Source organism: Canis lupus, chromosome 1 (assembly GCF_048164855.1).
Source record: "Canis lupus baileyi chromosome 1, mCanLup2.hap1, whole genome shotgun sequence".
Taxonomy (NCBI): domain Eukaryota; kingdom Metazoa; phylum Chordata; class Mammalia; order Carnivora; family Canidae; genus Canis; species Canis lupus.
The window spans coordinates 107,764,699-107,777,654 of record NC_132838.1 but is presented as its reverse complement, the minus strand read 5'-3'; the positions used below and the strand labels follow the sequence as shown (position 1 = coordinate 107,777,654).

Genomic DNA, 12,956 nt, shown 5'->3' with positions numbered 1-12,956 from the left:
GACACACACACACACACACACACACACACACACACACACACACAGAGACACAGGCAGAGGGAGAAGCAGGCTCCCTGCGGGGACCCTGATGTGGGACTTGATCCCAGGACTATGGGATCAGGCCCTGAGCCAAAGGCAGACGCCCAACTGCTGAGCCACCCAGGTGTCCCTATTCCTGATATTTTGTACGAATGAAGTCATACACTATGTGGTCTTCTAAGATTGGCTTCATTAACTTAGCATCATGTTTTCAAGATTTCTCCATGTTGTAGTACTCATCCTACGTTCTCCATTCGTAACGTAATCTCACATTCTCCACTCATAATGTTCTCCATTCCTTTTTAGCATTAAATAATATTCTGTTGTATGGATAGACCATGGGTCAGTTGATGGACATTTGGGTTGTTTCTGCTTTGGGGTTATTATCCTCCTGCTTGGTGTATAAAAAGAAGATGCCTCACCAGACCAGTTTATCTTTCCTGTTAGCTTGTTGGGTTTATTATTATTTGTATTATTATTCATTTTGGCATTTCTGATTTGAAGTCAGAATGAAGTGTCAGGATGAAATTGGGACAGAGGGTCAGAACTGGGACGAGAATGGTCAGAGATAGGAGTGGAGCAAGGTCAGAATTCAGAAGCCACATATGGCTGTATGGTCCAAGGTCAGATACGGGAAACACTGGGCTAGACAATCTGACATGAGAATTTGTGGGTCAGAAGTTAATATTCAGGTACAGGGCTGTCAACCCTGGGGAACCGAGGTCATGAAAGTGAGGGGATCAGAGGTCAGATAGATGGTCTGAGGTCAGACATATGTCAGAGGTTATAAAGATGAAAAGAGGGATTTGGAGTCAGACCAGGGTCAGAGGTCATCACAGGGGCCAGAGGTCAGATGGTGGAGAAGGTCAGAGATGGAAGGTCAGCAGGCTTGATGGTAGATTTCAGAGGTCAGAGGTCAGGTACAGGGATCAAAAGTCAAGGAGATGGCAGACAGGGACTTGGTTTCAGGTCAGGCAAGGTTAGAGGTCAGATGTGAAAGGTGAGAGGTCTTGATGATGGTGACCAGGGGCTCAGAGGTCAGGCTGAGCCCTTCTCTTTCCCTCCCTCTCACCCCCAGGCCGACGGAGCCCCCCGAGAAGACGGCCGTGCAGGTGCTGGGGCAGCGCAGGCCCAGGGGCTGCTGCAGGAGGTGCCCCCCGCGCCTACGCCGCTGGCCTCAGTTCTGGGGGGCGCCAGTGACTGCTTTCATGGGCAACGTGGTCAGCTACCTCCTCTTCCTGCTGCTTTTCGCCCATGTGCTGCTCATGGACTTCCAGCCCAAGGCTCCCGGCGCCCTGGAGCTGCTGCTTTACTTCTGGGCCTTCACGCTGCTCTGCGAGGAGTTCCGGCAGGGTCTGGGTGGCGGCTGGGGCAGCCTGACCACCCGGGGGCCCGGGCCTACCCCCCAGCACACCCCGCTGCGCCGCCGCCTCAGCCTCTACCTCTCAGACACCTGGAACCAGTGCGACCTGGTGGCCCTCGCCTGCTTCCTCCTGGGCGTGGGCTGCCGGTGAGTGTCCCGGCCACCTGCCTCCGTTCCTCCCTGCTGGGCTCCAGCCCCTTGTGATTCTTCCTTCTTGATCGAAATGAAAGCACCACATCAGGATGGCCCTAATGGGTCGCTCGCCCCTGGGCATCTGGTTTTAGGGACAGTGGGATGGGATTAGGGATTAGAGCTGGGACCTCACTGCCCTGGCTGCTGTTTCTCTAGATCTACAGGTTGGCGGGCTGCTCTCTGGTCCCTGGTCTTGGCCCTACGGCTGAGTGCAGTCCTCCCCCAGGCACCAGGCCAGGCGGGGGCGCCCCCTCTCCCTCCCCTCTGCCTCCCCAACCTGCCCCCTCACCCCAGCCTCCTGGACTCCCCTCTTTCCTCCAGCCCATCCCCGACAAGGGTCTTTCTACTCCCAGATCTGCCCTGCCTGCTTCCCGGGGCTGCCCAGTGCACCCCGGGCCTGGTACTGGGGGTGCTGCTTGGTGCTGGCCAGCCCATCTTTTTCTCTTTTCTTCATCCAGACTCTAGCCCCTCAGAGCAGCTTGCAACTCCTACCTCACAGTGACAGGGGCTCTGACCTCTATCCTAAATACTTTGAATCTGTGTAATTTTAACAGTGAAATGAGAATCTTACCTGTACCCATGAGCTCTCTGTCTCTCTCTTTTTTAAAGATTTTATTTATTTATTTATTCATGGGAGACACACACACACAGAGGCAGAGAAATAGGCAGAGGGAGAAGCAGGCTCCCTGCGGGGAGTCTGATGAGGGACTTGATCCCAGGACCCTGGGATCACCACGGAGCGGAAGGCAGACGCTCAACCACTGAGCCACCCAGGTGGCCCTACCGATGAACTCTTTTTTTTTTTTTTTCCTACCGATGAACTCTTATCAGGGAAGTGTGTTACAGGTTCTGCAAACTTCCTTGATCAGTTATACGCAGGGCAGTTACACTCCTTTTAGCCATTTTCATTTTCAGTTTCTGAAATTATTTTGACTTTGTGAATTCTTATTTGGGTTAAGTTGTACAACAAGTATTTGGCTCATCATTGGTGTTGTCTGTATCAAATTTTGCCAAAATCTTTTTTTTTTTTTTTTTTTTAAATTTTGCCAAAATCTAGTCTGTGTTTGTCAATATTACTTTGTGGCTTTTATGTCATTTGTGCCCACTCTTCCTGGGTCAATTTTGATAGATACTTTTTTTTTTTTTTTTAAGATTAAAAACATTTTTTAAGTCATCTCTACACCCAACGTGGGGCTCAAACTCCCATTATCCAAGACCAAGAGTCCCATGCCCCTTAGGACTGAGCCAGCCAGGCACCCCTACAGATTCATGCCTTACCAAGGAAGCTTGAATGTTTGTTGCCTGTTTCTTCTTATCTCTTAGCTAATTTATATTTTTTTTTAAATTGTCAGGAATTCACCTCAAACATTTTCTGTTGTGGCATGTCATGTTAGTTCATTTTTTCCATGCCTTCCAGATCATACTGTGTGGCTCCCAGAGAGAGGGCAAAGGGTGCCTCAAAACATGATTGTCTTGTCTTTGCGTCTTGGCACGTGCTGTTCCCCTTCTTGAAACACTTTTCTGTCTTCTCCTTGGCCAAGCCAACGCCTACACTTCCTGTAGGCCTCTGCTTTGCTGCCTCGTCTCTGGAAGTCTTCCTTTACCCTTGCCAGACTCTGGGTCCCTCCCAAACAGAGCTCTCAGCATGGCTTGTGTGGTCATTCTCCTCACCCAAGGTTCTGAACTCCTCAAGACACATCCATCGCATCTCCCGTAAGCTTATCTTTGAAACACAGCCTATTACCAAAGACATGCAGAAATGTGTCTGCAGTGAACACGATTAAACAAATGAAGGCCATACAACAGAAACCAAGTCTTTCCAAAACTCCTGCTCTCTTCTCTGTGTCTCCGAGTTTGGTGCATGCTCCGCTTGTTCTTTCTATGCTTTTTTTTTTCTTTCTATGCTTTTACATGGACAGATGCACATACTTTTATAAACCAATGACATTCTATTTCATATATTCTTCTGCAACCTTTTCTCTTTCCTTTTTAAGACATCCTGACATGCTTTCCATGTCAGTATTTGCAAATAGACCCTAGTCGTTGAAAATGTGGCACCAGATTCCAGAAGAAGGGGTTTCTGCCGTCATTGGCTACAGATCAGACAAGACAGACTTCTCCTCACCACAATGTGAGGAATGAATGAGTTCTTTTCATAAGGCCGTGAGACAAAAATTCTAAAACTTCAAGAGGTAGAAATTAAGCCAAAAGTCTGGCCACAAAGTCTCATTTTCTACTCAAGGTAACATGAAGTTATAATCAGATATTGGCTAATGAGGTTTCTTTTTTTTTTTCTAGTGAAAAAAGCAATTAGGATACCCTCCTTTTGAGGAGAGCAGACAAAAAGCTTTGTGGGCACAACCTAGTGACTATTTCCAAGGTCTGAAGGGTCTTGACACCCGGTTTATAATCTGGATTGTTGACAGCAGTGACTCCCAACCCTTCTCCGTTGACACAGAGAGGCTTGCTTCCTCTGTGCTGTGTTCGAAATACTACAGAGTAATTCAGCATGAATAATTTATTCCAATAGCAAAATAAGAGAGTTTTGCAGGACACTATGCTTCTGTTTCTCTCTTGTATTTTGATTAAAGTATCTTTTGACATGAAAGGGCCATGTGCTTTAGGAATACTGGTGATATTTTAGACATTTTGTCAAGCTCACTGTTTTCTAGGTGAAGGAAGAATTATTGCATATTTTTATTGCATAAAAAAATATCTGAAGTTCTCTGTTTATAAGGGAGAAATTCCTGATGATCTCCAGAACTGAATGGATAAGTCACTTTATTTTGCCCCAGCCCCTTTCAGATGGACATTTTGGTTGTTTCTAGTTTTTTTTTTTTTAATTTTATTTATTTATTCATGAGAGACAGAGAGAGAGAGAGAGAGAGAGAGAGAGAGGCGCAGAGACACAGGCAGAGGAAGAAGCAGGCTCCATGCAGGGAGCCTGACGTGGGACTCAATCCTGGGTCTCTAGGATCAGGCCCTGGGCTGAAGGCAGCGCTAAACCGCCGAGCCACCCCGGCTTCCCGGGTACATATATTCTTGATGTGGATAGATTTCCTTGTAAAATAGCTTCACCTGCATACACGCCCATCTTCAGAGTAAGAGGGAGTCCCTTGAGGACATGCCTGACAATACCAGGTATTTTCAATCTTTAAAACCTTGTAGTTCTCAATTTAACCTTTAGATTCTTTTGTTTCCTATTCTGATGGGTAAAAATGACTTCTCTTTTTAAAATTTATGCGTCCCTGACTACTAGTTAGCTTGGGCATCTGTTCATAGCAAATGGCCACTTGTACTTTCGTCAATGTCTTTTCATAGCCTTGCTGCCATTTTAGAAAATACACACTCATTTATGTTTGTTGATCTCTTGTATATGTGTATGGGTAGGTGCTCTTCTAAGCCTTGGTGTTTTTGTTTTTTTAAGATTTTATTTTTATTTATTTATTTAAAAGATATCTTTATTTATTTATTTGAGAGAGAGAGCACAAGCAGGGGGTGGGGCTTGATCCCAGGACTCTGGGATCATGACCTGAGCTGAAGGCAGATGTTTAAACAACTGAGCCACCCAGGCACCCCAATATGTTATTTCTAAGTTATGTCTACACCCAACATGGGGCTTGAACTCACAACCCCAAGATCAGGAATCACATGCTCTGCCAACTGAACCAGCCAGGTGCCCGTAACTCTTAGTGGTTTTGTTCTAAATAACTCCTGTCTGCAGCTTGTCTTTTTACTTTTGTGTATTATGTTAAACATTCTTTTATTTTTTAAGTTTGCACCCTGAAATAACCTAAGACTTATTAAAAAAATGTGGCAAAAACACCACAAAGCATTCCTCCAACACCTTTCACCCAGATCCTCAGATGGCAACATCTTTCATTATTCAAACCAGATCTTACTCATATTTCACTGATTATCCCACTGGTATCCTTCTTCTGTCCCAGGAGCCAATCTGGTTCTGCGATCCTTGTTTGGCTTTTATGATCTTCATACTTTTGAACAGTCCAGGCCAGTTATTTTGTAGGATTTGCCTCCATCTGAGTTTGTCTCAGGTTCCCTTGTGATCCAATTTAGGCCATGCACTTTTGGCAGATATTTTTGCCTTTTTCCATTTATCATATTTATGTTACCTTTAGATGCATGGAAGTTTTATATTTCAAAGTAAATCCATCAGTCTTTTCCTAAATTGTGATTTTATACATATTACTTCGAGAAGGCTTTTGTTTTGTGATATCCTATCAAGCTCATGAAGAAATTCTTCTATATTTTCTTCATATTTTAATGTTTTGGTCTTTAGGTTTTTTTTTAAGTACTTTTATTTTTATAAAGATAAAAGGGAGGGGCAGTAGGAGGGAGAATCTTTTTATTTATTTATTTATTTGGAGGGGAGAGAGAATCTTAAGCAGGCGCCACACTCTGCACCAGAGCCTGATGTGGGGGACTTGATCTCATGACCCTGAGATCATGATCTGAGCCAAAAATCAAGGGTGGAGGCTTAACGAACCACCTAGTGTCCTTTGCCTTTTACTTTAGGTTTTTAATCTGTTCAGAGTTCAAGTAGGTGATGGGATATACTTTTTTATTTTCTCCATAGGAATTGCTGATGCTATTTCACCTTCCTCTGTGAATGTGTGTTCTCTTTATCCACTCTCCCGTAAGGTCATTTGTCTCTGCTTAATCATTTGCTGGAACTCTTCTATATTTGCCTTTTATAGGTTGGAGAAATATTCTAGCAGTTTTTCCAACTCTGATTGTTACAGGGCCCTGCCAAATTTTTGCCAAGGCTGTGATTTATGCAGCCATTTTTAAATGGGTGCCAGCGCCTTGCACAGCTCAGCCTGGCGCTGTGAAATCGGAGTAAACCCTGGGTGAATCGGAGTGTCCTGGCTGTGGCCCCTCCAGGGTCACCCCAAGCCTGGTGTTGGGAAGACCTGGGTTTTCCTTTGCACCTTGTGTCCCCTGAATGACCCCTACCGCATCTCCCCGCACCCCAGGCTGACCCCTGGCCTGTTTGACCTGGGCCGCACCGTCCTCTGCCTCGACTTCATGGTCTTCACGCTACGACTGCTGCACATCTTCACAGTCAACAAACAGCTGGGGCCCAAGATCGTCATCGTGAACAAGATGGTGAGGAGGCGGGGCCGGGTGGGCGGGGCCAGAGGGGAAGGGGCGGGGCGGGTGCGTGCGCAGGCAGGGTGGAGGCGGGGCCTCGCCAGGTGGGGCGGGGCCAGGCCCGGTCACCTCTTCCTCCCCCACAGATGAAGGACGTGTTCTTCTTCCTCTTCTTCCTCGGCGTGTGGCTGGTTGCCTACGGGGTGGCCACGGAGGGGCTCCTTAGGCCCCGGGATCGTGACCTCCCGAATGTCCTGCGCCGCGTCTTCTACCGGCCCTACCTGCAGATCTTTGGGCAGATCCCCCAGGAGGACATGGATGGTATGGAGGGATGAGGGCTTAAGGCCCTCGCTTGGAGCCCCCCTCCCAGGGCCCTGGGTCTCTGTACCTCTCCCTTTTAAGTCTCTGTGTCTCTGAGTACCCCTGCCTCTGGGTCTCTGCCCCTCCTCTGTCTCTTTAGGTTTCTGACCCTCGCTCTCTCCCTGGGATTGTCTCCCTCTCTCTGGGTCTCTGCCTCCCAGGCCCCATCTCTGAGTGTCTCCCTTTACAGTGGCCCTCATGGAGCATGCCAACTGCTCGGCAGAGCAGGGCTTCTGGGCACGCCCGGCGGGGGTCCTGGCAGGCTCGTGTATCTCGCTCTATGCCAACTGGCTGGTGGTTCTCCTCCTCATCATTTTCCTGCTCGTGGCCAACATTCTGCTGCTCAATTTGCTCATCGCCATGTTCAGGTGAGGCCTGATCCCACCTCACCCAGCATGACCCTTGACCCCAGCTGACTCTCCATCCCATCTTGACCCCATAATGATTCTTTTTTTTTTTTTTTTTTTTTTGAGGATTTTATTTATTTATTCATGAGAGACTCACAAAAAGAGAGAGGCAGAGACACAGGCAGAGGGAGAAGCAGGCTCCAGGCAGGGAACCCGAAGTGGGACTCGATCCCTGGACTTCAGGATCACGCCCTGGGCTGAAGGCAGGTGCTAAACCACTGAGCCACCCAGGGATCCCCTCCATAATGATTCTTGATCCCAGCCTAATCAATTATTTCTTTAGTCCCAGAATTCAGACTCTGCTCCTGACCTGGACTGTGGATTCCGATCTTCTCCCCGAGCCCAGGCTGAACATTACAAAAAATTTTATTGTGGCAAAATATATAGAACATAAAATTTGCCATTTTTAAGTGTACAGATTCAAAGGTGTGAAGTTCATGATGTTTTACAACCATTACCACTATGTATTTCCAAAAATTTTTATCACTACGAACACAGTGTGTATCCATTAAGCAAGCACTAACTTCCCATTCTCCACTATCCCCAGCTCCTGGTAACCTTGAATTAACTTGCTATCTTTAGGAATTTGCTGTCTAGAGGTTTCATAGAAGTGGAATCATACAATATTTAAAATTTTCTGTCTGGCTTATTTCACCTAGCATAATGTTTTCAGTGTTCACTCGTGTTGTAGTATGGACCGTGCTCTATTTTTTTATGACTGAATAATATTCCATTGTATCAGCCAATCACATCCGTTCATCTGTTCATGGAAACTCGGGTCATTTCCATCCCTTGGCTTTTGTGACTAATGCTGCAATGAACATTAGGTCTCATGTACCTGCTTGGGTCTCCGTTTTTATTTCTTCTGGATTTACGTCTAAACTAGAAGCTGGGTATGCTGCAATAATTCTGTTTAGCCTTTTGAAACCAAACTCTTTTCTACAGTAGCCACACCATTTTCTGTTTTTGTTAACGATGTATGACAGTTCCAATTTCTCAACAGCCTTTTCCAAGAGTTTTTTTTTTTTTTTTTCCTTTTCAAAAAATTGTAGCCATTCTAGTTAGGGAGTATGAACTGGTATTTCATTGTGCTTTTGATTTGCATTTCCCTAATGACTAATGGTGTTGAGCATCTTTCCATGTGTTTATTGGCCATTTGCACATCTTTGGAGAAATGTTTATTCAGGTCTTTTGCCTGTCTTTAAACTGGGTTGTTTGTCTCTTTGTTATAGCAGTTCTTTATATATTTTGGATATTAAACTCCTATCAGATATATGATTTGCAAATATTTTCTCCCATTCTGTTGGTTATCTTTTCCTGTTCTTGAAAATCTCCTTTGATGCACAAAAGTTTTAAATTTTTAAATATTTGTAGTATTGGTGTTATATCTAAGGACCCATCACCAAATTCAAGGTCATAAAGATTTACTCCTGTGTTTTATAGTTTTAGCTCTTTTTTTAAAATTTCTTTTTTAAAATTAATTATTATTATTTTTTTAGTTTTAGCTCTTACATTCAAGTTGTTGTCTGTTTTGACTTAATTTTTAAAAAGATTTTATTTATTTATTCATGAGACAGAGAGAGAGAGAGGCAGAGACATAGGCAGAGAGAGAAGCAGGCTCCATGCAGGGAGCCTGATGTGGGACTCAATCCCGGGACTCCAGGATCACACTCTGGTTCGAAGGCAGGCATTAAACCCCTGAGCGACCCATGTATCCCTTGACTTACTTTTGTATATGGTGTGAGGTAGGGGTCCAACTTCATTCTTTTTGCATGTGGAAATCCATTTGTTCCAGGTCTTTGCATTTAAGATAATATTTTTGCCCCATTTGAATGGACTTGTCACCCTTGTTAAAAATCAGTTGGACATTGTATTAATTTCCTGGGGCTTCTCTAACAAAGTACCAACAATTGAGTGCTTTTAAATATCAAGAAAACTTTCCACAACAGTTCTGGTTGCTGTAAGTTCAAAATCAAGGTATGGATAAGGTTGGTTCCTTCTAAGGGCTGTGAAGGAGCGTCTGTTCACTGCCTCTCTCCTACCTTCTGGTGGATTGCTGGCAGTCTTTGGCTTATAGATGTAGCATTGCAATCTCTGCCTTCATCTTCCTATGATGTTCTCTCTGTGTGCATGTCTGTGTCCAAATTTCCCCTTTTCATAAGAACACCAGCCATGTTAGATTAGGGACCAGACCTAATGACCTCATTTTAACTTACCTTTGTAAAGACTCCACTTCCAAATAAGTCACGTTCTTAATCTAGACATTAGGATATCAACATATCTCGTGTAGTAGAAAGGGGACACAGTATAACCCAAAATACTCATAGATATATAGGTTTGTTTCTGGACTCATTTCTATTCCATTGGTCGATATGTCTATCATATGCTAGTACCACACAGTTTTGATTTTGTAGCAAATTTTCAAATTAGGAAGTGTGAGTCTTCCAACTTTGTTCTTTTTCAAGGTTGCTTTAGCTATTCAGAGCCTCTTGCAGTCACATATGAATTTGAGGATTGGCTTTTACTTTTCTGCAAAAAAGGCTGTTGGAATTTTGATAAGAATTATGTTGAATTTGTAGATTGCTTTGGGTAGTTTTGTGATATCAAATATCAAATCTTTGTACTCATGAACGCATGTTGTCTTTCCACTTATTTGGGTGCTATTTTATTTTATTTTATTTATTTTTAAAAAGATTTTATTTATTTATTCATGTGAGACACAGAGACACAGGCAGAGACACAGGCAGAGAGAGAAGCAGGCTCCATGCAGGGATCCCAATGTTGGACTTGATCCCGGGACTCCAGGATCACGCCCAGGGCTGAAGGGAGGCACTCAACTCCTGAGCCACCCAGGCATCCCTTAGGTGCTGTTTTAAATTTCTTTCAGTATTGTTTTGTGATTTTCAGTGTGAAAGTCTTCCACCTTGGTTAAATTTATTCCCAGGTGCTTTATACTTTTAGATTCTATTGTAAATGAAATTGCTTCCTTAATTTCCTTTTTGGATTGTTCATTGCAAGTATATAGAAACACAGCTGATGTTTAGTTGGTGATCTTCTACCCTGTAACTTTGCTGAATTTGCCTATTAGCTCTAGTAGCTTTCTTGTGATTCTCTGAGATTTTTGATATATAGGATCATGTCATTTGTGAATGGAAATAGTTTTACATCTTCCTTTCCAATTTGGATGCCTTTTATTTATTTTTCTTAATTGCTCTGGCTATAACTTTCAGTACGATGAGGAGTAGCTGTGGTGAGAGTGGGCATCCTTGTCATGTTCCTTATTTTAGCAAGAAGATTTCAATCTTTCTTCATTGAGTATGATGTTAGCTGTAGGTTTTTCATAAGTACTCATTACCATGTAGAGGAATTTTCCTTTTAATCTTATTTTTCTGAGTTAAAAAAAAAATTTACCATGAAAAGATATTGTACTTTGTCAAATCCCTTCTGTGTCTCTGTCACTTGATCTGATCATGTGGGTTTTTTCCCTTTCTTCTATTAAAAGGTGATGTATTATATTGATTTTTGTATGGTAAATCATCTTTGCAGTATTGGGATAAATCTCACTTGATCATGGTGTATAATCCTTTTAATATGCTGCTGCTGAATTAGGTTTTTTAGTATTTTGTTGAGGATATTTGCAGGTATATTCATAAAAAATATTGGTCTGTAATTTTGTTTCCTTGTGATATCTTTATCTGGGTTGGGAATGCTGCTGGCTTCATAGAATGAGTCAGGAACTGTATACTCTCTTCTTCAGTTTTTTGAGTTTTTTTTTTTTGAGAATTTGAGAAGGATTTTTTTTTTTTTTTTAATATTTCATAGAATTCCCCAGCAAAAACATCTGGACCTGGGCTTTTTGTTGTTGGGACGTCTTTGATGAGTGATTCAATCTCTTTGCTTGTTATAGGTCTTTTGAGATTTTCTGTATCTTCTTGAGTCAGGTAATTTGTGTGTTTCTAGGAATTTGTCCATTTATTTCATTTAGGTTATCTAATTTGTTGGCATACAATTGTGATGGTATTCTTTTATAACCCTTTTTATTTCTGTAAAATTGGTAGTAATGTCTCCATTTTCATTTCTGATTTTAGCTATTTGTGTTCAGCTGATTTTTGAATCTGTCTACAACCTTCACCCTAATTGGTGACACCATCCCCAACTTGACCTCTGACACCTGACTATCTTCCTAACCCAGCCTCTAAGTGTATGTTATATGTAATATATACCTGTAATACCTAATACCTGTAATACTGCTGACTTTATTGATTCTGACCTCTGCCTGCTGCCTTAGACTTCAAACGTGTTGTTTGATATCTAACCTTGATCTGCCCTCGATGACCTCTGATGACCCTTGACTTCTCCACGCAGCTACACCTTCGGCAAAGTACAGGGAAACAGTGACCTCTACTGGAAGGCACAGCGCTACAGCCTCATCCGGGAATTTCACTCTCGGCCTGCACTGGCCCCGCCCCTTATCATCATCTCGCACGTGCGCCTCCTCATCCGGCAACTACGCAGGCGCCGGTCCCGCTTGCCGCCCTCCCCTGTCTTCGAACATTTTCGTGAGAGCGGGGTTTGATGCAAAAGGGAAAAGCACAGGGGACGGGCCGTGGGCAGAAAGAAAAGGATGGACAGGCTGGGGGTGATGTGCAGGAGCACCAGTGGGCAGCGGTTGGGCGGTCGGGGGGCGGGTGTGAAGGAAGGGGCGTGGCCAGGGAGGGCTCGCGCCGCAGGCTTTTCGTGGGGAGGCTGAGTGGAGGAGGGGCGACCTTTGACTCTGCCCTGACCCTGCCCGCCAGGGGTCTACCTCTCGAAGGAAGCAGAGCGGAGGTTGCTGACCTGGGAATCGGTGCAGAAGGAGAATTTCCTGCTGGCGCGCGCGCGGGACAAGCGGGAGAGCGACTCCGAACGCCTGAAGCGCACCTCGCAAAAGTGAGGGCGGGGCCCGGCTGGGGGCGGGGCTTCCGGCCCGGAGCGGATCCCGTTGGAGCCTGAGTGGGAAGGGGTCCCGGGGTGCTGGGGAGGAAGGTGGGCCTCCAGGGGGCGGGGCTTCCGAAGGGGGCGGGGCCAACAGGTCTGGACCCGGCCTGACGCCCCGGTTGCCGGTTGCGGTGGGTTGCAGGGTGGACACAGCCCTGAAGCAGTTGAGACAGATCCGCGAGTATGAGCAGCGTCTGAAAGGGCTGGAGCAGGAGGTGAGGACTCCCAGCCTGGGCTGGGGCAGTGTGGCCGGGTGGGGTTCCGGTCTCCTGTCCTTACCCCCCCCCCCCCCCACCGCTCCCCAGGTCCAGCACTGTAGCCAGGTCCTAGGCTGGGTGGCCGACGCCCTGAGCCGCTCAGCGCTGCTGCCCCCAGGGGGCCCGCCGCCTCCAGCCCCGTCTGGGCCTAAAGGTCAGTATTGTGGGGTCCACCTCTGTCTCTCCCTGGCCTCTGTCACCACCACCCTAAGTTCTGGGCCCTCTGTTCCTCTATTTCTGAGTGCT

General features: G+C 45.4%; 1 protein-coding gene and 1 long non-coding RNA gene across 8 annotated transcripts in view; one reads left to right on the top strand and one right to left on the bottom strand.

Moving 5' to 3' along the window:
• TRPM4 (transient receptor potential cation channel subfamily M member 4) overlaps window positions 1-12,956 on the top strand; it is a 42,614-nt gene that overhangs the window by 29,133 nt on the left and 525 nt on the right. For 4 of the 7 annotated variants that reach the window (XM_072771606.1, XM_072771626.1, XM_072771637.1 and 1 more), the window contains 8 exons: window positions 1,118-1,549; window positions 6,592-6,724; window positions 6,856-7,030; window positions 7,260-7,437; window positions 11,842-12,035; window positions 12,273-12,405; window positions 12,596-12,668; window positions 12,759-12,864. In XM_072771606.1, the coding sequence (XP_072627707.1) occupies window positions 1,118-1,549; window positions 6,592-6,724; window positions 6,856-7,030; window positions 7,260-7,437; window positions 11,842-12,035; window positions 12,273-12,405; window positions 12,596-12,668; window positions 12,759-12,864 (1,424 nt within the window). Of the gene's footprint in view, window positions 1-1,117; window positions 1,550-6,591; window positions 6,725-6,855; window positions 7,031-7,259; window positions 7,438-7,542; window positions 8,944-11,564; window positions 11,678-11,841; window positions 12,036-12,272; window positions 12,406-12,595; window positions 12,669-12,758; window positions 12,865-12,956 lie in introns of those variants that run through there. The other 3 variants (XR_012005273.1, XR_012005276.1, XM_072771618.1) reach the window with 3 other exon arrangements.
• On the bottom strand, window positions 486-6,737 carry LOC140602397 (uncharacterized). The gene is made up of 3 exons (XR_012005341.1): window positions 6,614-6,737; window positions 1,482-1,676; window positions 486-1,372 (listed from the first exon to the last, which is right to left on the bottom strand). It is a non-coding gene; the product is annotated as an uncharacterized lncRNA (long non-coding RNA).